The 23,684-nt window shown below is 42.0% G+C and overlaps 3 protein-coding genes across 8 annotated transcripts; 1 reads left to right on the plus strand and 2 right to left on the minus strand.

Moving 5' to 3' along the window:
* Nucleotides 1-6,587: 6,587 nt before the first annotated feature.
* Nucleotides 6,588-10,516, minus strand: LOC124413956 (condensin complex subunit 3). 2 transcript variants are annotated; one of them, XM_046894777.1, is made up of 7 exons: nucleotides 10,390-10,516; nucleotides 9,434-10,230; nucleotides 8,816-9,344; nucleotides 8,432-8,731; nucleotides 7,977-8,351; nucleotides 7,378-7,886; nucleotides 6,588-7,296 (listed from the first exon to the last, which is right to left on the minus strand). In XM_046894777.1, the coding sequence occupies exons 1-7, from the start codon at nucleotides 10,492-10,494 to the stop codon at nucleotides 7,134-7,136; spliced, it is 2,778 nt and encodes a 925-aa protein (XP_046750733.1). In that variant the 5' UTR covers nucleotides 10,495-10,516; the 3' UTR covers nucleotides 6,588-7,133. The 2 variants fall into 2 exon arrangements, with proteins under 2 accessions (XP_046750733.1, XP_046750732.1); XM_046894776.1 differs by having other exon boundaries at nucleotides 9,434-10,225; nucleotides 10,385-10,516.
* A 170-nt stretch (nucleotides 10,517-10,686) lies between these two features.
* Nucleotides 10,687-11,950, plus strand: LOC124413957. The gene is made up of 3 exons (XM_046894778.1): nucleotides 10,687-10,814; nucleotides 11,421-11,600; nucleotides 11,738-11,950. Exons 2-3 carry the CDS (start codon nucleotides 11,426-11,428, stop codon nucleotides 11,806-11,808), a joined length of 246 nt encoding a protein of 81 aa, XP_046750734.1. The 5' UTR covers nucleotides 10,687-10,814; nucleotides 11,421-11,425; the 3' UTR covers nucleotides 11,809-11,950.
* Nucleotides 11,951-14,033: 2,083 nt separating this feature from the next.
* Nucleotides 14,034-23,584, minus strand: LOC124413793 (bromodomain adjacent to zinc finger domain protein 1A). 5 transcript variants are annotated; one of them, XM_046894565.1, is made up of 14 exons: nucleotides 23,142-23,584; nucleotides 22,902-23,040; nucleotides 22,264-22,478; nucleotides 21,951-22,161; nucleotides 21,391-21,620; nucleotides 20,595-21,259; nucleotides 19,998-20,474; nucleotides 19,403-19,902; nucleotides 18,506-19,285; nucleotides 18,149-18,342; nucleotides 17,878-18,053; nucleotides 17,445-17,576; nucleotides 16,451-16,823; nucleotides 14,034-15,435 (listed from the first exon to the last, which is right to left on the minus strand). In XM_046894565.1, exons 1-14 carry the CDS (start codon nucleotides 23,252-23,254, stop codon nucleotides 15,147-15,149), a joined length of 4,494 nt encoding a protein of 1,497 aa, XP_046750521.1. In that variant the 5' UTR covers nucleotides 23,255-23,584; the 3' UTR covers nucleotides 14,034-15,146. The 5 variants fall into 5 exon arrangements, with proteins under 5 accessions (XP_046750521.1, XP_046750523.1, XP_046750522.1 ...); XM_046894567.1 differs by having other exon boundaries at nucleotides 17,445-17,558; nucleotides 21,951-22,164; XM_046894566.1 differs by having other exon boundaries at nucleotides 14,034-15,423; nucleotides 21,951-22,164.
* Nucleotides 23,585-23,684: the final 100 nt, after the last annotated feature.

Below are 23,684 nucleotides of genomic sequence, written 5' to 3' on the forward strand. Positions count from 1 at the left end.
CGTACCAACCATACCTATAGTATATAGGCACATCATATAGACGAGAGGTATAAAATTCGTCTTTACTCGCCGCCGCGTCGCCTATACCTATACGATCCATATTCTCTTCTATATAAGAACTTCGCGCACCTAAACGTATAATATACATTCCCAGATATCTCGCCGTGCGTTACTTTTGCATGCACGCCAAGAATTACTCTGCAATTTCGTCGTCGATATAGCTAGACTATAAATTTCTATACGACTCTGCAGCCCACGTGCGAGGCCCGCCGTCATGCGCACTTACGGACGAATGAGGACGTAGGTACCAACCTACCTGTAATGTATGTACATATACTATACGTATGTATCACGCGGCGATGGCCAACGCGTCGAGCTTCCTGATTCGAATCGATGATTGACGTTCCGCGATATGCGAGAGGTACACATATAGATATTCCTCGATTCGGTTCGACGTGTATGTACATACATAAATGCTACGCCAACCAACTATGTATGTACCTACACACACACACACAAACACACACACGCGCGCGCGCGCGCATACACACATTTATATCCTACCAACGGGGATTCGGCCTAAACACCATTGTGCTCCTTCTGCTGCTTATGTCCTCTTATTATGTGTACGTCACTCATGTATACGCAGACGAGGAAATGCCGCAGATCTCACGAGGCGGTTGGGACTTTGGCCGGGTAAAAATATATCCCACACATACTGTATATACATACCTATATCTATACATGTATGTACCTACCTATCAACGTAATTTACGCTTCATCCCCGTTGAGGTTATTTGAAATTCCGTTTGCACGCCTTTCGTCCGCACGTATAGATATTCCTCCCCATTGTCAACCGCGCGAGCAGGAAAAGTTCGAGAGAGGGACTACGTGGCCACTGACGATTTTGCGCGGAACGAGACGAGGAAAATCATTCAAGTTACAAGCGGGTTTGGATTTTCAAAGAAATTTCCTTCTTCCTTCGCCGCGTCAACTTTCATCCATTCTGCAGTTCCGGTTCGGAAAGAAGTTTGATTATCATTTAATACAGCATCAGAATGATGTCTACAGTTCGAGACGTACGGATATTCAGATCGAGGAGTGAAGCGAACCGTTGCGGTGGGCTGAAACGCGACACTGGGTTGTGGAACAAGATTAGAGGACGTCGACGAAGAGCATCTCGCAGGTTAGAATTTGGCCGAGTCCCGCGTCAGAGATTGTCGAGAACTGTTCGGAATCCCTTTGAAAGGAACCTATCTCGAGAAGGGCCGATGCCTAGTGCAGCAGGAGGAGCACCCGTGGAATTTAGCTAGCCTGCGCGGAGCAACACCGCTGCTTACGGAAGGGCTTCTCATTCTAGAAAGCGAGTTCTCCGCAGGGGCACCCGGTGTTTGAAAGTTATGCAAGAAGATCAAGACCGCTGGGAGAGCCAGTAGATGCAAAGTTCGAACCGGCGCGGAGAGGAGTGGCCGCACACAAAGCGAGCTTTTTTTTTAGCGCTACACTCAGGCATTACCACACGCAATACACGACCGAAGTGTATGAAACAATTTAATATACCTACGCAACGTCCTTTATTCCGAATTTCAGAGAAAGTCAAGCTTGTTACAGTTTTTTTACTCGCGTATAAGTTCCCAACCGTGATTATCATAAAAATAGGACAACGTACAACTTAATCCAGGCTGTGCACGCTCCGACGTCACAACAAACCTATATAATTCGACCGCACCTACGACTGAACCTTTTTCACAGCTCTCGCCGACACGGACTTTTGTGGCATACGAACGTGTCTTCGGTCTTCCCCGTCTTCCCCTATTACCGTTTCTCGTCGTTGCTCTCTCGCGCTCTAATAATCCCAAGACACGTCAAAGCCTACGAGCTGTAGTAATAATCACGGACCGTATATACGATTCTTATTTCGCACGGAATATTATATCCTTTAGGGTTGCTCTGGCGATTGATAACATTTTACGTGTAATATCAGGGGTGATAGAAGAGGATGCTTGCACAAGTGCGTATACGTTACAATTGTGCATTTAACAGCTGTGACGCGAACACGTGGGCAAACGGAATATTTTCATACTACAGGAATCCCTGCGGGTTAGCCCACACGGGAGTATTATCCCGGCGAGAGGCCGCGGCAGGAAACCGCAAAAAGGTTTTACCCTGAACCGGTAGCTCCTTGCGGTTGCCACCGCCGTCAGGTCTGTACCGGCGGCGAGCCCGTTTTCGAGCAAACCACTCAGCTTCGAATCCGCCGGAGAGGATACGGAATAGCAAAACGACTTGAAACCCGCAAAGCTTAGAGCAAAGTTGGTCAATTTTGACAAGGTCGATTCTATATACGTGCGAAGAGTGCAGCTGGCGTGTACACGCCAAATTACAAATGATACCTGAATGAGTACAAAAGCAAACGAAGAGTGACGAATAGATAATTTCTCACGGCTAATAAGTGCAACGTCGCGTCGCGTGCGTGCGTGCAGAGCCAGTGATATCAACGACTAAGAGCTCGAAGCTGTGGTTAGTGAAGAAAAAAATTTGTACAAGGGATGCATACGGCGAGAGACGCGCGGAGATGCAGCCGCCCCTTGAGGAAACAATGCTACCTCGAGCCTTCGACCTAATTCAGAGCTTCCATGGATCTTCTCGTACGCCCTGGTTAGAGCCTAGGTGGTAATTGTTTGCTGGAACAATAGCCAGCCTCGCAGAGTACCCACCACGTCTACTTCGCCGTCTTCGTGACGTACAATCTGAGCCAATTGGTTACACGAAGACAGTCTTTTAATTCCTTTCCTCTGAAACGTCAAACGCCATAAGAGATAAATAAAATGTTCCACCCCCCAAGATCTCTTCAACAAATCTGTCTCGCGTAGTAGAAGACCCACTACGTATCTCGCAATCAGCAGCAGCAGCGAATACAACAGGGTTGATATCATCCACCGCCGCCAAAGTCTGACGATAACCGCGGAAGGTATTTCCACGCATCTGCACGTCACCAGAAAAAGGAACACGATACGCGCGTAACGCCGATGTGCGCGATGGAGCATGAAACAGTAAATTATACAAAGAAATGGTCTTTCGCGGATGCAACTTATACACAAGTTATACAGAGTCTGTTTGAACGATTCAATTCCACCCCGTGCACGGCACTCTCCTCTCGAAGTCGGACCTAACTCTTTGTGTACTTGCGCGTATTTACGTATGTACTTAAGGAGCACAAGTGCCGGTTCTCTGTTTATCTTTCGTGCAGAGTACGCGGCGCGGCGAGTCCTCAGTCCCGCGACTCAAGGCGAAGAAGAAGGTTGGAATACATGCACGGGCATAAACGAGCGTGCATGTGTGCCCACCTAACTGTATACATGTCTGCTGTATAACTGCACGGAGGATGGGTTCGCCTTTCAAAGACTCTGGGGCAGTGACTGCTCGAGGGTTTGTCTCCTCTCGCCTACTCTCGCCTACTCTCGCCTACTCTTGCCTACTCTCGCCTACTACTACTCTAGCCTACTGCTCCCGACCCTTTGTGTCACTCGAGATCTACAGTGTCCTTATTTTCCTTACCTCCCTGCCCTGCCGTAGCAGCTCGGTTCGCCTCGCCTCGCGTCTCTCTTATTCTTTTTCGTTCATACTCTCGTTCGATATTCTTACAGGAGCTATAGTCGTTGCAAGGATATACCCGTGGCGAGACAATGCCGCCGCGTATCGCCGTACGCCCTGCACCGATCCTAGTAAACTTCATTCAAAGGATACGTAGGTATACACCTAGCCGGGGATATTCGAAGCGAAGTATTACCCGCGTGTCCGATAATAGAGGACCAGTTAAACGTATATCCTCGTTCTCGAGCACGTGGCTAAGTACGAATGCATGCATCGACGATGGAAGGCAAAAGTGAAACATGCGGACAGGTGTTTAAATAAATCTAATCTAGAGGAGAATTCTTCGGAAATACCCAACGCGAGCTTCGCAGGTATACTTCGCCGAGCAGCTCGTGCGGGAGTTGAACCGATGCGAGGTAAATAAAAGAGGAGGAAAAAGTAGAAGAAAGCTCGTGGGACGATGAGCGACTAACAACGACACTTGTGTGTCACATCGAGTGAGTGATTCGTCATTTTCAGAAATTAACGAGCACCTTTTTAACTCGGTCGAGCGAGTCCGTTCACGATGACCAGCCGGCTCGAATACACAAACATATATATCGGACAAGTTGTCATTGACCTCAGCCAATTGAAAGTACGTCACAGGAATGATGCGGGAAGTGTTGATAAAATATACGTATTCCTATTTCATGCTTATAAAAAATTATGTCTTCTCATATTCCACACGCTTCTTTTTCTGATCGTGTATGTCTATCGAAAGGATTCAAAATTTCAACAATTCGAACAACGTTTATAAAAAATTTCATACTAATTACTATTAAACGAATAAAATAATACAGAAGGAAACAAACCTACGAGAATTATCTATCTATCTTTGTCTGAACGTCATCATTTTATTTAGCTCTACACGCACTTGTTAAAAAAAGACACGGCACGCAACAGGGGGGGGGGGGGGGGGGGGGGGATAACTACCCCGGGTAAAATGATGTTACACCTGACTGCGACTTGTATACCATCGCCTGACCCTCGGTAGAAATAGCCCCCCACCCCGCCCGACATGTTGAACAATGTACGATTGAATAAACGCGCTGACTGCTGCATGTCGGTTTTTCTCCATTGCAGTTTCAATTCCTGCTTTCTTTTACTTGAAAAAGATCGTATCTAATCAATGAGGGAGGAAACGACGATCGACGTCTCTGGCTAACGGTTGTATCAGAGATCCGTCGAAGGTTTACCGACAAATATTGGATGTACAAACAAAAACAATAGGTCGCCGTGAGTACAATGAAGAAATAACGGCAACGCATCTAGATTCTCGGCAGAGAACCGCCGCCAAGTTGCGTGAGAGGCGAGAGCCAGCTCGCAAATCTAATGCAAAAAAAAATAGTATAGAGGTTTCTGCGCGGACCTACGGGACAAGGAAAGCATTGTCCACCTCAAATTTGGTTTTGTTAAGAATTATCGGAGATTTTTCCCGGTTTTGCACGATCTTCCCCAACGATGTGGCAATTCGATAGAACAAATATTTATACCGTTGATTGTATCGGACACAGTACAGAAAGTTATCGACTATAAATAAGGAAATAGCCACGGTGCCAGCGAGTCGAGACAGGGAATCGGGATAGACGCATATCGGCAATGGGTTTGGACGACGGCTGAACCCACGACAGTATTTATCACCGAGGCCGCTACACCCAGTTCAATGATAAAGGACGAGAGTTTGTTATAAAAATAAGGCTAAAAAATGTAGTATTGGAAACTAAATATGGAAATTTTCATACAAAAATTGGATCAATGGCGGGGGTCAAGTTACGAATTAGTTTGAACGAATCGGGCGTCGACTCGAATCCGTCGTAGGACCATCACTGAGGAGCCTCGACGCCGCGGCATATTCGCACAATCATCCTCCCGAGGATAATTACTCGATCTATAAGCCATTGGACGTATATCTACTCGGTGGGCAGCATCCTTGTCTGTGTGGTGACGACGCAGACGACGACGACCACCACTTGGTGAGTATATCGGAGCCTCGACGGAACACAGTCACAGGGGATGGATAATCGGTCGAGTGTAACAATCGATTTGGCCAATCAGGCGTGCTGCTTCACAGAGTTGAAACTTGAAATTTACCGTCGATGTCAGGACCGATAAAACAACAACGGGGCAAAGAGAAAAGCAAAGAAAAAGGTTCACTTCGATACCGATCAAGCCACGCCAGCAGCAGTCCGGACGAAGAACGACGACTCTTGTCATTTTGAACCCCTCCCCCCAACTTTCATCGGTGTTCCGCGGTGTCTTTAATTCCTGCCCAGTATTCTATTGCGCTTGATGGGTTTGAACAAAGTATATGCGCGTTTTACATGTCCAGAAATGACTACCTGCAAGATATAAGATATGTAGTAAAAATTTAAACTCTAGGGAGTGACTTAAAACGAGAATAGAAGGGGAGGAGGAGAAAAAAATTAAACTGCATTTTTTACTACCAAAAAGTTTAGAAGGTTTGGCTGCTAACCGTGGCTGAAGCTTGGCTTCAGCTTAGCGTGAAAAATAAAGGATGAGCAGGGGCACTAGGCGCATGAATAAATATTGAAAATTGGAGGATCGGCCTGCAGGTACCAGTGGCATCGTTTCTCTTCGAATCGCGAGAGGATCGCAACGGAATCCGCGTCGCCTAATGTCCTCGTTTATTTGAAAGGTTTGACGTATGAATATCGATTCCGCCGGCTGCACTAACCACCCAGTGGCGTTAAGCGTCCGTAAAACGTGCCAAATGCACGTATCCGTAATGGAGGGTAGGAAGCTCGAGTGGTATTCAAGTTTCCAACTTAGTGGGGATGAGGAAAAAGTCAACCGACAGCAAGAAATCGAAACTCGGCTGTCGTAGCGACAATGGGCTTTTTTCTGATTATTCGACCCCGAATAAAGAAACATAACGAGCGAGTAAATAGCAACTAATAATTAAAGAAAGAACAGAGCATGTAAAACGGAGATACACGGTTAATTGGAAATTCTATTACGTTATAGCTCTACGAAAATATACTCGAGATTTTTCACCAACCGTACGACTAATTTGTTTCGATTGATTTATTCATGTTTTTACTTAAATTAATTACCGCGGAATGGCGATCAATCAAAACGGCAAAACACGCGTGTAGAAGGCGATTGGCGAGTACGACGCGTGTTAAATAATTGCCCAGAATTTTTACAATACATATTATACATATTACAAATTGTTGCGATGGTTAAAAATTAATGTGGTGATATTTAACATGAGGAAAATTGTGAATTGCGCCACATTTGTGTTTCTTTCATTATGATTCAGAATACGGGAAACATGCTATCCTGAATTCACTTTTGTTTTTCCCTCATTAGGGTTATAGAATACTGGTAAAATGCTGTCACGAATTCAGTACGATTATTACCGCAAGTACTTAATTCGATCTTCTCACGCAGCCAAATCTAGGAGATGATTCTACACTGATCAAGTTAGAACGCAATTCATCATCTTTAACAAGGCACGAGAGTGGAGAAAGTCACTACTAACACTCGTCAAGCTCTTCTTCGATCATTGGTTCTTCTTCGAACATTTGCTCTTCTTCCATTATTGGCCCATTTTCTGATCCACCTTTGGTTTGAGTGTCCAAATAGCACTTGAAATGCAATAGCGTGTTTTTTATACGTTTTTCAGAAGGTTCTACCTGTAATTAGGATTGAAATTAAGAAATGTAGTAATATTCTCTAGAATAAATGTGTCTGCTTGTAGCTGGACAATTTTTATTAACCTCTGTTAAAAGTCTTTCGACAGACTCTTGAAGGCATTTTCTCATCGAATCATCCTCCAAATGAATATCCAAATACCTCAGGCTTCGAATAAGCACTTTGGGATCTATACAACTGTCAGAGTTTAGAGCCTCGGCAATTATAGCTAGGGCCAAATTATTATGGGCGCAATAGCCTAGAGGACGATCCTGAGTCTCAGTTTTGGTGAGGTGCAAAACAAGTTGCGCGACCTTTAGAGGTTCGATCTCGTGTAACGGACTGGTATTCGGAGCGTTGGCCAACATTTTCAGCGTCACGAGAAAAGAGCGTTCCAGCATTTCATGGCTATCCGGAACAACGGCCCCAAAATGATTGAAAAAGTAACTCAAACACTGGCGCAGATAAGAGTCGTTGTTAGTCACAGGATTGTGCCATAAAATAATGAGTCGCGCGACCAAAGAGGGACTGGAGATTCTTCGGTGCAATAAAAGCTTGCAAAGACCTTCAACCGCAATTGTACGTAGGTCCTGATTCTGTAGAAAAAAAAATATCAAGATTGTTGCGGGAATCAAAATCGCCATGAAATTCGCTCAAACGGTAAAGTGATCGAGTGCTAAGCTTACTGCATTATCCAATAACCCTGTGAGGACATGGATGATATTTCTATTTTCGCTATTTAGCGAAGGTCGCGGGGTGCTGAGCAACGTATCTGCATCTTCCGAACGACTATACAGTCTAACAGTCTTGTTACTCCTACTTTTGTTAGCCTGAGCGGTATCTTTCGTTGTTTCCGGATCTGGAGCCATACCCAGACGCTCAAGGCCGTAAAGTACCAGTAAATCAAATATACCCTTGAGTGCGGCGAGCCAAATATCATCATTTTCCACACTAAATTGCAGGAAGAAAACGGGTATGTATTTCTTGGCCAAATCCTCGTCCAAGAGACAGCAAACTGTAGTTGCCTTCAGTGCTCCGATTATGACGCTGCACACGGAATGCTAAAAGTACGAAAAATCTAGTTTACCCAAATTGGAATGAATTTTTCTCAAATATCGACACAACGTTTCTATACACCTACATCGAGATTGGGAAGAACCATATCCATTAGAAGACTTCTCAACAACGGACACAATGTCTTTACGCTTTGCGTCATGGAGAACATGATTTGCAAGCACTTTGTCAGCGTTTTTTTGTCACTTTTTAATTCGTATTCTTCCCGCACCTCTTCAACAACCTGATCTGTGCCAAGATCTTCAATGAAGGTTTTGAGAACTTCAATTTTGCTTTTCAATTCCTCTGCCCGCAAAAAATTTTTACTTTGGATCGCCAGATACTGTTCCTCTTGAACTTGAAGTAACTCTACTTTCAATTTTGCTTTCTGAAACAATGAGTATGAAACTTGAGGTTATAGCGGTTAATTGTAACAAATATATGGTTTCTTGGATTTTCACAAAAACGACACCTTCATATCTTTTTCGTGTTTCTCAGCTTCGGATAAGGGTACAACATCGGTTGTCAATGGCATTCGTAGTTCACTTATCACATTGGCCAATAAATTCAGTCTGCTTTCGGTATCTGGCACAATGGCTACACACTGTTGAACAATACTATCGATAAGAGCTTCGGAATCATGATCCGACTTTAGCGTATCTACTATCAATTCCTTCAAGTTTTCCCTGCCAACCTCGTCGTGTAGATCGCAAATTTTTGTGATTTCAAACAACTGCAGAAGAATGAAGCGGAGCGTGGTCTGTTCCCAAGTTTCACGCTGATCGTGATTCATTTGTTTCATGAATTCTCTGATGTACTCACAAAATTTTGAAAGTTCGGGCAATATTTTATCAATCTCATCTTGACAGCCCTCGCGCTGCAAGTGTGTAATCACGCACCGCCAATAAATTACGCTTTCGCTTGATAATTTCTCATGTGGAATTAATTTTGTGTCAGGATCGACAGGCACATGTTGAATGATATTACGCACCGGAGTAACTCTGCAAACGTGAAATCAGAAAATGCGATAATGGTTTTCATTAGAACATGCAAGTAAATAGTTTAACATCTGGTCATCGGATAAACCTACTTCAATAAAACATCCAGCATTAGAATAGAAATTTCCAGTGCATTCTCAGCATCCAACGCTCGGAGCAATTTGATGAAATCTCCCTCGTAATGTTCCAGCCAGGTGGGTAATAATTGCGTTTTAACATACTTGCTAACCTTTTCAGATCTATCTCGTAGTCCGTCGCTCAACAACTTTTCTCTTTGCTCGATGGTCAACGATCTAACTGTAATTTTAGTCAAAAATTGAAAGGCCAATTTTCTCACGCCATCGTTAATATCACGAGTTCTCCGCAGCGCAGCTGCCAGTGTTTGCTTGTTTTTTCCCATTGTGAGCAAGACTGCCCGGCGAACTTCGGCCTGTGGATCTTTGGTCAGGTGAAATATGAATGCTTTGATCACAGGGCAATGTTCATCCGACGGATCTTGAAGACGATGAAGAGCTAAAATTGCCTGAGCCCTGATTTTGGGCACCTTATCCAGTAATCGCTCGGTCATACATGTAGTGATTCTATCGCACAGGAAATCATCTATAAACGCGTCGTCCCCCATAGAGTTGAGAAGCATATTCATGAAGTAGCACATACGGAACCTCAGCGCTGTATCTGCGACATCGTGATTATCTAATAAAAACTCAAACAACGAACTCAAAAAAGGGCACAGTTCCTCTTCGTCGGGTTCGTCGTTGAACGATTGTACACTGACTGCAAATTTTGCAGCAAAGATAAGTACGTTCTCGATACGAGGGTGATGCTCTCCCTCGCCCAACGGAATTAACAAGCAAGATATGAACGCCCGTGTAAAGTCTTTCTCGTTCGCCTGCAAAAGATTAGTAGTCAGTTATGACTATTCTCGACGTGCCACACATTTCGGAGTTGATACTACACCAGAATGTGAAGCTCTATGAGCGAAACTGCCTACTAAGTATACGAATTCGCAACTCAGATGGGTGAAGAAATAATCCTGGACCAAGCTCACCTTTTGGCACAGTTTCTTCAATTTCGACATGAACTCCGGGTGAACTCTACGGGAATACTGAACCTGCGTGAATGCCTCCTGCATTTGCACGAGCACTTCGGCCATTTTTTAGTACAGACGATACACCTCGTATGTCAAAAATTAGGCCCAAAACTCGTCCCGTTGGCAGAAATTCAACCGCACGCGTCAAGAACCGTTGACAGCGTTGAAAGTTTTCATTTGAAATCAATGATGCCGGTTTGGCTGCGTTTAAGAGCGATTGTCGCTGGGGCGAGTCTCGACCACTTTCGATAGTCGACACTCGATTAATATCGCCAGCTTACGTAACCTCGTGTACGCAGCCGCAGTCGTCGGCCATTGTGGACGGAAGACGATTCCGAGTTGATTTGTCACAAGTTCGCCGCAGAGAGTATTTCCACAAAACGGTAATGATACTCATAAGCTTAAATTACTACTTCGATCGGTGGTTTTGTAAAGAAAAATCATGATTGCTGACTAGTCGGTTATCCTCCAATTTTCATGTCTTATTCGAGGTCAAATAAAGTTCGAAACTCGTTTATTGTTAGTCTGCTTTACATTCTGCCCTATTTTGCACGCCAGTAATAACTCTATTCAATTACTACATAATACTTAATATTTAATGAAAATATTTTTCGTTCCCACGAAAGTAATACCATCCGTTTAGCAAAACTTGTGCTAATATCCTTCCCAACATAAATCATTGCAATATTACATAACTGACGTTCCTAAATATTTCAGTGGTTCGTCGATTCCTTTTTCTCACGTTTCGTCTAGAAATCACTAATGTAACAAAGCACGACGAAATTGTACATTATCGTGATGTCAACCGTGTTTGTGAAAGGTTGAATCAAAACGTGATAACACCTATAGTTTTCAGGGAAATATAAAAGTTGACGTAAGAAAAAACAAGTGTTTGTTTTCGATGGGATGGGATGTTTATACGTAGCCCAGTACTAAGAAAAAAAAAAAGAATCGATTTTATAATTGTTGTTTTACGGCCCGTTGTTTAGCAAAGATGTCCGGAGAACCACCTGCTCTGGTCTCTCGTCCCATGAAATTCCCGTACACCTTTACGGCACAGATTGCACAATTTCCATACAAGTTCTATTGGAAATACTCCTGGCAATTCAGATTCTACGCTTATGCCGTTGTCGCCAGCTTACCCATATTCTACCAGATTCACAAACTATGTAAGTGCAATAATTTTTTTGCTGCCCAGAACAGTTCTTTGCATAAAAAATAAGAATAGCATGGAAAATTGATCGTGACACTATCTATAGACTCGGTACTTGTTCAAAACTTTATACATTTTGTTCCTGTTTTATAGCTAACAGTCCAGAGAACAAAGCTGCATACGCAGAGATGAGAAGGAAGGAAGCAGCTGAACACCACCACTAGAATTGTCATTCGATTATTGCTTAGAAGAGTCGCGAATTAAACTTTAGATACGATCCTTTCGTTGTGAAATTTCTGATGTTCCGTAATACCTCTTATAAACAAGGTGTAGTCGTTGACAAATAAACATCGCGCCGTAAACTCATTTCGTTTGTTTATTCGAAAATTTCATTGAATTAATTAATCCACTTAGAAGCATAAAAGTAAAGCGCCAACCGCCAGAGCTAAGAATCAATTTAAAATCGTACACACACTTGTACATGAGTAAAGTGAAATCGGTAACATTAAACCCGAAACTATAGGCAGATCGGAAAACTGAATGCCACGAAGAAGGTGAAATTAGTATGAAGGGTGGGACGTAAGCCTCTTTGACTTAACTCGTGCAACACGGGTCTACGAAGTAAAGCCATTTTCCTCGCTAGGAAAATTCTTATCAACCCGATCGGAACTACAGAAAGCAATTCAAGAAGAGAAAACCCATAAAGTGAACGTATACGGTTTGGTAGCATTGCACAAGAAGAAAACAGAGTCATTTCAAAATCATGCGACTTACTCGTGCAGCGGTGAAACGATATCTGCGTAGTACGTAGCGTTTCTGTAGAAAATCCTTGCGAGGTAATCCACTTGCCGTATATCCAATTGACACTGATATTGCACAACACACGCGATAACTTCCGACTCGAGACGCGACCAGAACCGCACTAAGAGAATTCTTCCACACTTGATACTTTATCGACGGAAACCTTGTTTCGCGAACGGACGCCGTAACCCCGAAATTAATCGAACACCGAAAACAACGGCTGGGAATCGTGAAAATCGGGTACGACTACGTCCCGCGAAGACCGCGACACACCGAACCGCACAAACACACCCGTGCATCGCGTTCACTTTGCACATTTTTTGCACCGCGATGACGACAAACTAACAATTATCACACACAATTATTTACACCGCGAGATTATTCGAACGGTATTACGGCTCGTCCGTCGATTTTTTTTTTCCAGCACCGCGATGCCGCCAGAAAGGCCGGTCGAAATGATTGGACTGATGCCATTCGATAAAATTTACGTCACTTAACTGAGAAAACGATCGATGCTTTTACACGATATTCTACCAAAACGCGGTAATTATGACTTAGATGTAATTGAATATTATTGAAATCCGATGCGACGAGACGTTCGAACCGTGGCACATCGGACGCGAAACTAAAATGGTTTCGTGCCGCTGTTCACGTCGCACCGTCTTTTGTTTAACGGTCGCCGCGATAGTTTGAAAATTTTCAGACATTTATTGCAGGTTTATACGTAATCTTGCAATTTCAAAACGTTTACAAGACAGGAACTTATATAGAAAATGTGAATAGAAATTTTCTCCCGACCAAAATTGGAATGTTCATGGATATTAACAAACCTTAACGGGAGAATGTCTCATGCCAGAATAGACGTGCAACCTGTCCTGGCAACCCGTTACGATGCTGTGAACCGATCATGTTTTGTTTACCGGAGGGGGATAAAAATTCACATTACGGCTATATAATATGTCAAAAGATTGTTTACTTATTGTTGTTGTTTCCTTTCGTTTTTTTCTCTTTTATTATTGAAATATTTCATCATTACTAAATTAATAATTGTAGAAAACGCACATCATTACAATTAAGGACCGATTTAATCATACTACATAATGCAACGGACAATGACACTTTGTACCCTCGATTTTGTGTATGCACGATATTTTACCAAAACGCGGTAATTATGATTTAGATGTAGGTGAATATTATCCAAAACCGATGCCACGAAACGTTCGAACCGTAACACATCGGACGCGAAACTAAAGTGGTTTCGTGCCGCTGTTCACGTCGCACCGTCTTTTGTTTAACGGTCGTCGCGATGGTTTGAAAATTTTCACACATTTATTGCAGGTTTATACGTAATCTTGCAATTTCGAAACGTTTAGAAGACAGGAACTTATATAGAAAAGGTCGATAGAATTTTCTCCCGACCAAAATTTGAATGTTCATCTATATTAACAAACCTTAACGAGGGAATGTCTCATGCCAGAATAAACGAGCAACCAGTCCGGCAATCAGTTACGATGCTGTAAACCGATCGTGATTTGTTTACCGGCGGGGGATACAAATTCACATTATAACGCACGGAGAACATTTCGGCTATATAATATGTCAAAAGATTGTTTAATTATTGTTGTTGTTTCCTTTCGTTTTTCTCTTCTTTTATTATTGAAATATTTCATCATTACTAAATTAATAATTGTATAAAATGCACATCATTACAATTAAGGACCGCTTTAATCATACTATACAATACAACGGACATTGACACTTTGTACCCTCGATTTTGTGTAGGCCCAGCCTAAATTCGCAAATTGATTATATTTCGAACAGAGATGCATAAGTACCTTCGAAACTTATAAAAAAAAAAAAAAAAATTCCACCATGAGCCGAGAGGCTAAGGAGAAAGAAAGAGAGCTATCGGTGACATACGTATTCTCCATTAAATATCCTATTTATAATATGGTAATGTTCTATGTATAACTGTGCAGAAGAAATGCTTACTACGATGATATATTGTATACTCGTGTGTCAGAAGACACATTGAAAAAATGATGCCCAATTTGAATGAAGAAATATACTCTGGAACTTTAGCATTATCTCTATAAGGAGCGTACAACCGGCTGGTTTGGCGGATTAAAACTACTTTTATAATAATAAATTATCGTAAATGCAAAAATACACGTGTCGTACTCGGCAAAAAATTCCAACTAAAGAAAAACTAGCATTATGCATTAAGTATACTGTTATAGGTAGGTACTCTCCGATTTATATCAGACTATCACTTACTTAAGGCATATTTAAATTCATTGTCACACTATAAAAGTAAGATAACAATCCACTATGCCCCCCTCCGTACAGTTTCCAGCAGTTTTCAGCAAGTAGGAACGCTTGTAGAACGGTAAGAATCTTTCAGTTTTATTAACGGTTGCAAAGTCTCATCAATACCATTCAAAAGTATGAAATTTTCAATAAATATTGTGATAAAATGTACATCCTCTCAATTCAAGCTTACAAGAACCGTTTTATAAAATAAATTTGAGAGCAATCGTTGCCCGTACATGTAACAAGTAACATTTTTAGTCTTGATATTTGCTAAAATCAGTTGAGAAACACTGGTGATAATTATAGAAATACTTTTTCGAGCGGCCAGAGAAATGAAAATAAATACAATTGTTACTGCATTTGAAAAACTCGTGTAGCCTTGATTGGAGTTATTCGCGAATTGCTCAGATGGATTTGCTACGTTACTGCTGTCAATCACGGGTCGCACTTAACTTGCGTCCGACTCTGATTCTTCATAATCCTCTTCATCATCTTCATCTGCATCATCTTCATCTGCATCATCATCCTCTTCGTCGACATCGTCTTCCTCCTCATTGTCCTTCAAGTTCTCATCTTCCTCCTCATCTTCGGTACCGCTTTTCAGCTCACCATTTGGTTCACTTTTCTGCTTTTTTGTATCTGGTTCCCTTACTTCTTGTTCATTGTAGTTCAAACCCAAGTCTTTGCATCTTTTTTCAAAGTATTTCAACAATCTCGTCCCAGCTCTGTAAATGGTACTGTATTTTAAAAAAAAACGTAGTACAGATCCTCCTTCGAGAATTGATATTGCGTTCGGAAGCCAAAGATAACGATTTTTCTTTCAAGCAATAATAACGACAAGCGAGATAGGGACTTATTTGGTTGACCAACATTAAAATCAAACAAACAAATTGTAGAGATTGGATGTTGGCTGAAAAACTTGGACAAGGTTTAAAAATCAAACGGGTTCACCGTTGAGATTCCAATAATATTGGTAGATGTAGAAAACGTGCAATAGACTATTCGTAATGAATAACATGCAACTAAGCATAAAGGAATTATTGACAGGAGACATAAATTTGATCAGGCGTTAACAAATAGTGACATTTGTTAATAATATGAAATAGCCACAGGTAATCATAGGACTTACAAAAATATCAAGCATTTGTTATAGACAGTATAACATGAGGATGCATTTGAAGCAATTGTACAAGTATTAACGTGTGCGTCAGTTGTTTTGAATAATTTAGCAACGCGGCACAATACTAATAGTTCGTCCCGTAGTTTTATCAAAGAAGAGTCGAAGCTATTTGCGTCACTTAACAGTGGTACGTTGTGGGATAAAAAAAACTGTACTATTCAAATACGAATGTACAATTATGTAAATAATAATGACCATTCGCATAAATTTTTAGGCAAGGAAATGCTCTAGTTAATAATTGATTTTTGATAATGAATTTAAAATGTAAGTAGGTATTTAAGAAGGCGCATGTAAACGTTACAAAGTAACTGGCAATAAAAAGACATTTGCGTACAACCCGTTTTGTAAAACATAGAAATTAGTAATAAAATCTCCAACCATAAATGAAATTTATTAATGAATTTGAAATGCACGTAGGTATTTAAAAAGACACATATAAACGTTACAAAGTGACTGGCAATGCAAGGCCATTTGCAAACAAACCCGTCTTGTAAAACACTGCGATTAGTAATATCCCAAAATCTCTGGCGTCCGAACCCAATGACAAATGTATCATCGGCTCTGATACTCACTTGTAAACCGAACTGTGATCTTGGTTGTATTTCTCACAGTTATCAAATACAAGAATACAATCGCTGTAAAATTCTCTAAGCGTTTGATAATCTCCTTTTCCAAGCTTGTACTTTATGGTCCCAAAATCCATTGGACACGATATGATGTCGTGGTAGTCGGGAACCTCATCTTTTGTAACGGGAGAAAGGAAGGGCCAAGAATCTCTGTGGTGCGTGATATCCGCCAATAATTCTTGCAAAGTTGCCATACAACCTTTTACAGTGCTGGCATCTTCTTTATTCTCGTCAATCGATGCATCAGCTACACGCTTGGCGGATCTCCTTGTTTGCCGTTGAGGTACCGGTTCAAAGTCATCTGAATTTACACTGCTCTCTGTACCAAAGTATGGAGAATGAAAACGACTGGTTAACATATGTGCAACTTTATAATCTCAGGGGATTTTTCAGCGTTTTTATCTGGTAGTTTAAAGTTAGATTCAAGCAAACACCACATAGCTCAAGCGAAAATAATGTAACATTGAAAGAATGTGTTGGGTATCAAAATGAAACGCATGATTATCAACAAAACGGAAATAAGCACGAACTGTTTGTCAATAACGCGAAGATAGAAATCACGTAAGGGTAATTTTCTATGTACACCAACCGGCATCGTCCCGGGTAACTTGGAATAATTGTACGGACAGATTTACAAGAATAGTCACAGAAATAAAAAAGGTGCTGTGAGGTCTGTAACGTCATAAATGATCAAAATATAATTTTCTTCACTCTGAAAAGTAAATATCATGGGATAAATCGTTAGTTTTATTACGACAATAAAAAGAAAAACGAAATGATACTGCAAGTCAATGGTTGGGAACAGCTCGACGTAATCTTCATGCTGTTATCTATTGAACTTGGGGTAGGTGATAAATGAATCGCATTCCCAAGCAGTAAAGATAATGTGAAAAAGAACTAAATTATTCGCTGCACGATTATATTTGGGTACGATACAGACCGTCCCAGTCTGTGGATTCGGTAGTCAGAAGACTCTTGGCGAAGCCGTGGATACGCGAACGAGCAGCAGCTGCACTCACTCTTTCTCTGTCTCTCTCCCTCTCGCGCCCTCTCGCTGGCAACATACCCAAAGCTGACCGATTGTTTTCACTGTTACGCGTTACTTATTTAGTTTAGAATTAGTGCTATCTGTAAATTTCCTTAAAACTGTTCGGGATAAAACAGAATCTATCGTCGTGTTCGCGACAACAAAAACTCGCGGATTATTCAAGAATCAATCGTGGCTCGTACTTGGATTCCCTAGCCCCTGGTGCATAGAGATTCGTATCTGTAGTTTTCTCATAATATTTCTAAGAGGTGCATGATCAACATCGATAATGGTTCACATTTACAGGTGAAAAGAATAATACTACTAAAAACACGACGAGGCATACCGTGTATAGAGTTGGTTCTCCTATTCCTCAAACAGAAATGACACAGCCATTTGCCACGAGGTACTCTTTTCAACGGTGGCTCGGTACATTCCAAATGAAATACTTTCGGACATCCATCACAGCATATCACCCTTCCTCCGTTTCCGCACAATGAGCAAAGGCTCGTCGTCGCGTCTCTAATAACAGAGTCGTGCATAGATCATTTAGGAGAAAAAAATTGAAACGGGTGAAATTAGTGTAGATGGCAGTTAAATTTGGGCTGGTTACTCACGGATCCTCCGGTAACTCGGCTTCCTCGTCCTCACTTTCGGGAATTCTTTTGGCACGATTACGCCGTGTCTCCTTGGTGAGAACCGCCTCCTCTTCCACCTCGTCTTCAAATTTCTTTCTCCGCTTCGACTTTTCCTTGGGTTTTGTCTCTCGGGGTTTACATGTCGTGCAGAACCAATCTCCCTCTGGTACCGCCTGAGAAGCAATTTTGACATATAACCAGCCTGCCGCCGTTTCAACACGAATTTTGCTAACAATTATTTCAAAGTCACACAACGAAGTACTCAGCAAGGAACTATTGACCAATTGATAATATATTAATCCAAATAATGCAACGCGACAAAGAAAGACTACGAACATTGAGTTTGGGTTTGAGGCAGTATAAATGGTGCCCTTTGTTGCATCCGTCGCAGAGTAGCATGTTCTCGGCATCCCTGCGCTTTCTGCAGATACGACATTGCGCATTCAAAGCACTTCTGGCCCATGCAATGCTATTCTCCAAGGTGCTCAAATGTACAAACAACTGGGACCAACTCGTCGAAGCCATCAGTGATTGTTCCCACCTATCTCTGCCTATGTCCTCGCTAGCTGGTTTCTTGTCCTTATCATCTACACCCAATGGTTTTTTAAGATACTTCGGTTCAATCGCGTGCGATATTTGTAAGATAGCGCATGCTAATTGTTTGATTGAGATTTGCTGATTTGGATCTGGTACAGGTTCGTCTTCGGACGGCGGTCCTAGATATCTTCCCGGATCCCGATAAGTTTTAACACCGCTGCTACTGATTTCAGAATCCGGGGTCCCAGGTCTGCTCATCCTGTTCTCATTCTTTATTTTATCCAGAACAAGATTCGACGCGGTATCCGCCTCAGTGTCGTTCAATCCATAGACCAACTTGTCGCACTGTTTATCGTAGCCACACTTATTTATCGCCGTTCTCCACACCTCTCGGCTGATGACTTTCAGGGATCCCAGACATCCGACTTTGATTTTGTCCTCTAGGTCAAGTATATAGTCCCGTAACGTTAATTCTAGAACCTCTTCAATGTCAGTACCAGGTGGGAAAGCCAGATTAACGTTGTCATACTTATTTTTCCTGTGATTCTTATTTGTCGGCTCTTTTATCGGCTCCATATACTGTGAGAGAACAAAAAAAGAAAAGAATAAGAGAATAGCGATGCAGAAATTTACAAAGAATGTTTAGATGTCGTCACGTTTTTGGTTTTTTAATTGGCAAAAAATGTAGATACTTACCACTTCGGGATTCAACTTGTGTCGGGGACATTCGGAAATGGCTGTCGTTAGGCTCGTTGCTTCTTGCATCAAAGTCTGTCTGAGTTCACCTTCTCTGATTCCCCTCTTATTCAAGGCATTAATTACGCTATCGATATTTTCTTGCAAGCCGTAAAAACTCCACTGCGGTCCAGTCGTGGCACAATGAATGGGGCAATTTTTATCTCCCGTACACACGTTCAACTTTTGCCTAATATCATTGAAATCCATCTTTACTTCTTTCTTAGGACTAAGATCTTTTCTCGGTGATTTTAATCCGTTTTTATCAGAAAAGGCAACTTTTTTTGGAGACTTCTTCAGCTCCTTAATACTGTTTTCCTTGTCGCTGGATTCGTCTTTAAACTTCTTCTTCAGATACGCATACATCGCGTCTCCGGACTCGTCTTGAAGCTCCGGTTTGTACGGAGTACCCTCGGGGAGACAAGCACCCGGCCATCTTTCATCATTCTCCACAAATAAACCTAGAGTTCGAATAAATATAGCGATTTGGATGCGAAAAAGGAATAAGGTATTGAAAGCGTGTCAGGCGTTACGGACTTTAAAGACAATTTCGTACCTGGTATAGATAGGAACCTCCAGTATCTCCTGTGTGCCCTATCCGAACCTAGATAAAGCATCATTTGATCGTCTCGAGATGCCATCTGTAGTTCTTTCAACTTGTTTTCGTATTCCTCCTTCTTTTTTTCGTCCTCGTAATTCCCTCTCGTTAATTTTTTAGGTTTCTGCTCCTCTTCCTCTACTTTTCCCTCTTTTTCTCTCTCCTTCATTTTCTCCCTCTCTTCCTTTTCTTTCTTTTGCTCAGCTATCAGGAATAACTTGAGTTCCTTCTTTGCTTGATGCAGTTTGTCGTATCTTTCATCAATCACGTCGCGAATAGATGCAAACGTAAGCAATTGATTAATCAAACAACTGACAACCTTTAGTCGATCGTCCAACTCGAATTCGCAGACATTCATGTGACCCAGAGTTCGAAGTATATGCGCCTCCTTCATTCTCAAGAGCAGTACTGGATCGTCATGATTTGTATAGCCACCTAAAATTCAGTTTATTCTATCATATAACAAGTTCATTTCGACTGTATTCATTTTATTGGCAATAATTGACCTAGTGATAAAAAATACGCGTGAATTGAGATGAACGAATAATTGGTTACCCCTTTGGGAATAGCGCCACTTAGATGCTACATCGCTTATCCTGCCGCCAGAACTCAAGAGATGCTGTCGCAGAATTTCACTTAATGTGACGTAGTCTAAAGTTAGCTCGGCCAGTTGGCATCCATGGTGAGTTTGACACCAAGATGAAGCTATTGTGGCTAATTTGACAGCTTCAGCCATAGATGAAACCCCGTGATCTATATTTTTATCGTCAGTCAGATTAGCAGCGTCCGCATGGATTTCATCTTCTTCCTCGGCTTGAAATTTGAAAATATTTGCAAGCAAGAGTTGCAAGAGATCACTCCAAGGTCCTGCAACTTCTTTCTCCAACAGAGCTTTCTCCATCAAGTCCAAGTTCACTCCACCTGGAAAATAACTGCCCACTTCTAACTCTTCGTAGAAATATTGCAGAAATTCCAGTATCATGACAAAGTCGCCAAATTTGTCATTAGGGATGAAACATTTGACGGGGGTCGGATCCGGAATTTGTCGGAGATCTTCACATTCTAAATCTTCTCTGGGTTTATTCCACTCCTTCATATAAGCTGCAAGCTTTTGTTTTTCTTCCTTCTTACGACCTCGTTCTTCAAGCCTTGCTTCTTTCAGACGAGCTTTTTCTTCCAGAGCTTTGGCTTTCAGATCTTCTTTAAATTTACCATTCATTCTATAAAGACGATTAACTATGGTGAATTTCTAAGGTATCACAAAAGTGAAACTCAGATGATTAGTAACATAATAAGAAAGAAAAATATAGAAAAGAAGAAATTCATACAACTCCTCAACATTTTAACTTACTTTTGTTTTTTAGATTTCTTGCTGATCATTCCACTGTCGTTAATTTTTTTTAATGGATCTGGCTTATCAAAGACCCTGTGTTTTGATATATCTGGAGTTAGAAACTTTGCTATAGACTCCTGCTTGTGCTTAACCGGTTTTTTGAGGCGTGGAGAAAAGTCTGGCATGGGTCCAGCAAATATCGTGTCGAATCGAGTCTTATGGATACCATACTTTTGTAAGACACTCTCCTGCAACAAGTAAACCAAAACATGTAGGTGGAACAAACGCTGTATGCATGCCATAATGTCCGGATGATGCTGAGTCAATTTTTATACAGGCCCAACTCAAATCTATTCATGGAATGATGAGTCAATAGCTTGTTCCAATTATCTGATGCCAGATCAAGGTTTTATTCACGAATATCTGTCACGAAGTCATCCCATTAGATCAAACGTCATTACAGATTCTTGATTGAGTTTATAGATATTCTTTGAACAAATGTTGAACCTCTCTAATATTAGATAAGTCAACAAGTGGATTGAAATAGTCCACCGAACAAGGCAAATTGAACAGATTACCTTGACCATCCATATGCCATTTTCTCCTTGCTCACAAAGTTGTCGCAAAAATATCTTGTTCCTTTCTCTACTGTAGTGTTGTTTGCGTCGTCGCACCTGTGAAGCCTCAACTATCATTAGCTGACTAACGTCTGTGTCACCTCCGCAATCAAACTGCTCCACTTCGTAACGAAATAATTTTGCCGGAGGTTGATACTGTCTTTCCAGCATGCTTCTTTGTGTAAATGGATGAAAGAAGAAATCAGCAGATAAGAAGACACCCAGTTAGGTTAGGAACGACAAGCCATTGCCTGAACCGACATTTGACAAATACCTGTTATTGTCTTTCGCGTAAGAATTAATCTGTTGCTTGGTAGGCTCGATGACCTGTAGAACGTGACACTCGCACCAGGAGTCTTCGGTAAAACTGGCCTCGACCATTTCTCCTACAAAGTATCTGTCTCGTGCGAATTGATAAACATCCTCGACCATTTCATTCAGCGAAGTTCTGTTTGTTTTGCTCGCCAGATATAAGATCGGAATTCGCAACTGAAATCAAAGCCCAAACGCAAATTAAATCTCAGACACCGTCATCGAGATGCTAGTAAAAACCTAACACCAGGTTACATAATGCAATATAATGCATTATGGGGTAAAGTTAAGATCAATCGTCAGATAAACAATTTCCAATAACTAGGTTATGTTGCAGTCATTTGTAGAACGTGTACAGTCATAGATTGGATTCTCTCCGCCCGAGGCACATCTTTCATCGGCATACTGTCATCAAGCTTCTGCGTGGGCACGATAAAGAGAAACACTCGGATTCGGTGAATTCTTGGGGGTGTAAGAGAAAAGAAAAAGCTCGCAACGTTGACTGAAAAAAGGCAGAATCTTGGCGCTGCAAAGAAGGTCAGCGCTGCCCAAGTAAAGGTGTGTTATAAAAATGTGTATACAGCATTTGTTATGTATTACCTCCATGGGAAATTCCTTGAGACTCTTTCGCGCATTTTCTTCGCTGAGCAATGCCTCTTGGTAAGTGAAATTCGGCTTCCCCGTGATACTACAGGACCAAACGAGCGAGTTGCAGAGAATAATCCGCTCACAGAATTCACTGAAAAGCAGGAAAAGGCGTCGGAGACGTTAGAGAGCAAAACACGGCGAGTAGTACGTTTGGCTGTGGGTGAAAATGATCTCGAGCTGTCAAACACTAACTTGTAATCTTTGAAGATCTCGTTGGTCGCCTCGCAGTGAAAAACCTCGTCGTCGTCGCGGAAATCGGAGGAGACGTGCAACTTGTGAAAAAGCTTCTTGCGTAGTAGAGGCATGACGACGCTGGCGCGAGTTGAGCCAACTTGTTAATTCGTCACGAAACACTCTCACCGCAGAAATCAATCTCAAGTGATCTACGTTCTTGCCGATTATACACGTCCCGCAGCCCCGCTGCGGCCGCCTGTCGCCCTTATATCTGCACTTGGACGTACAACCCTCTTGCCGGGGACGCTACGCGGCACTCTAACTCTCCTCGGGGATGGCGATTAAACGATTTTTTAATAAAAATTTACAAGTTCATGACAAAGCGCGATTTAACGGTGTCTTGGAAAGCGCGCACACCTGGCAAGGCTCACCGGATACCGCGTTTTGCGTCTGCGTCCCTCTTGAAACCGAGTCGACGGGGGGCCATTTGGCGGGAGAGACGCTCGGCTATAATCACGGAGAATACCGTTCCGCCGTCGCAACAATCGGCAACAATCGACC

Source organism: Diprion similis, chromosome 13, assembly GCF_021155765.1.
Source record: "Diprion similis isolate iyDipSimi1 chromosome 13, iyDipSimi1.1, whole genome shotgun sequence".
Taxonomy (NCBI): domain Eukaryota; kingdom Metazoa; phylum Arthropoda; class Insecta; order Hymenoptera; family Diprionidae; genus Diprion; species Diprion similis.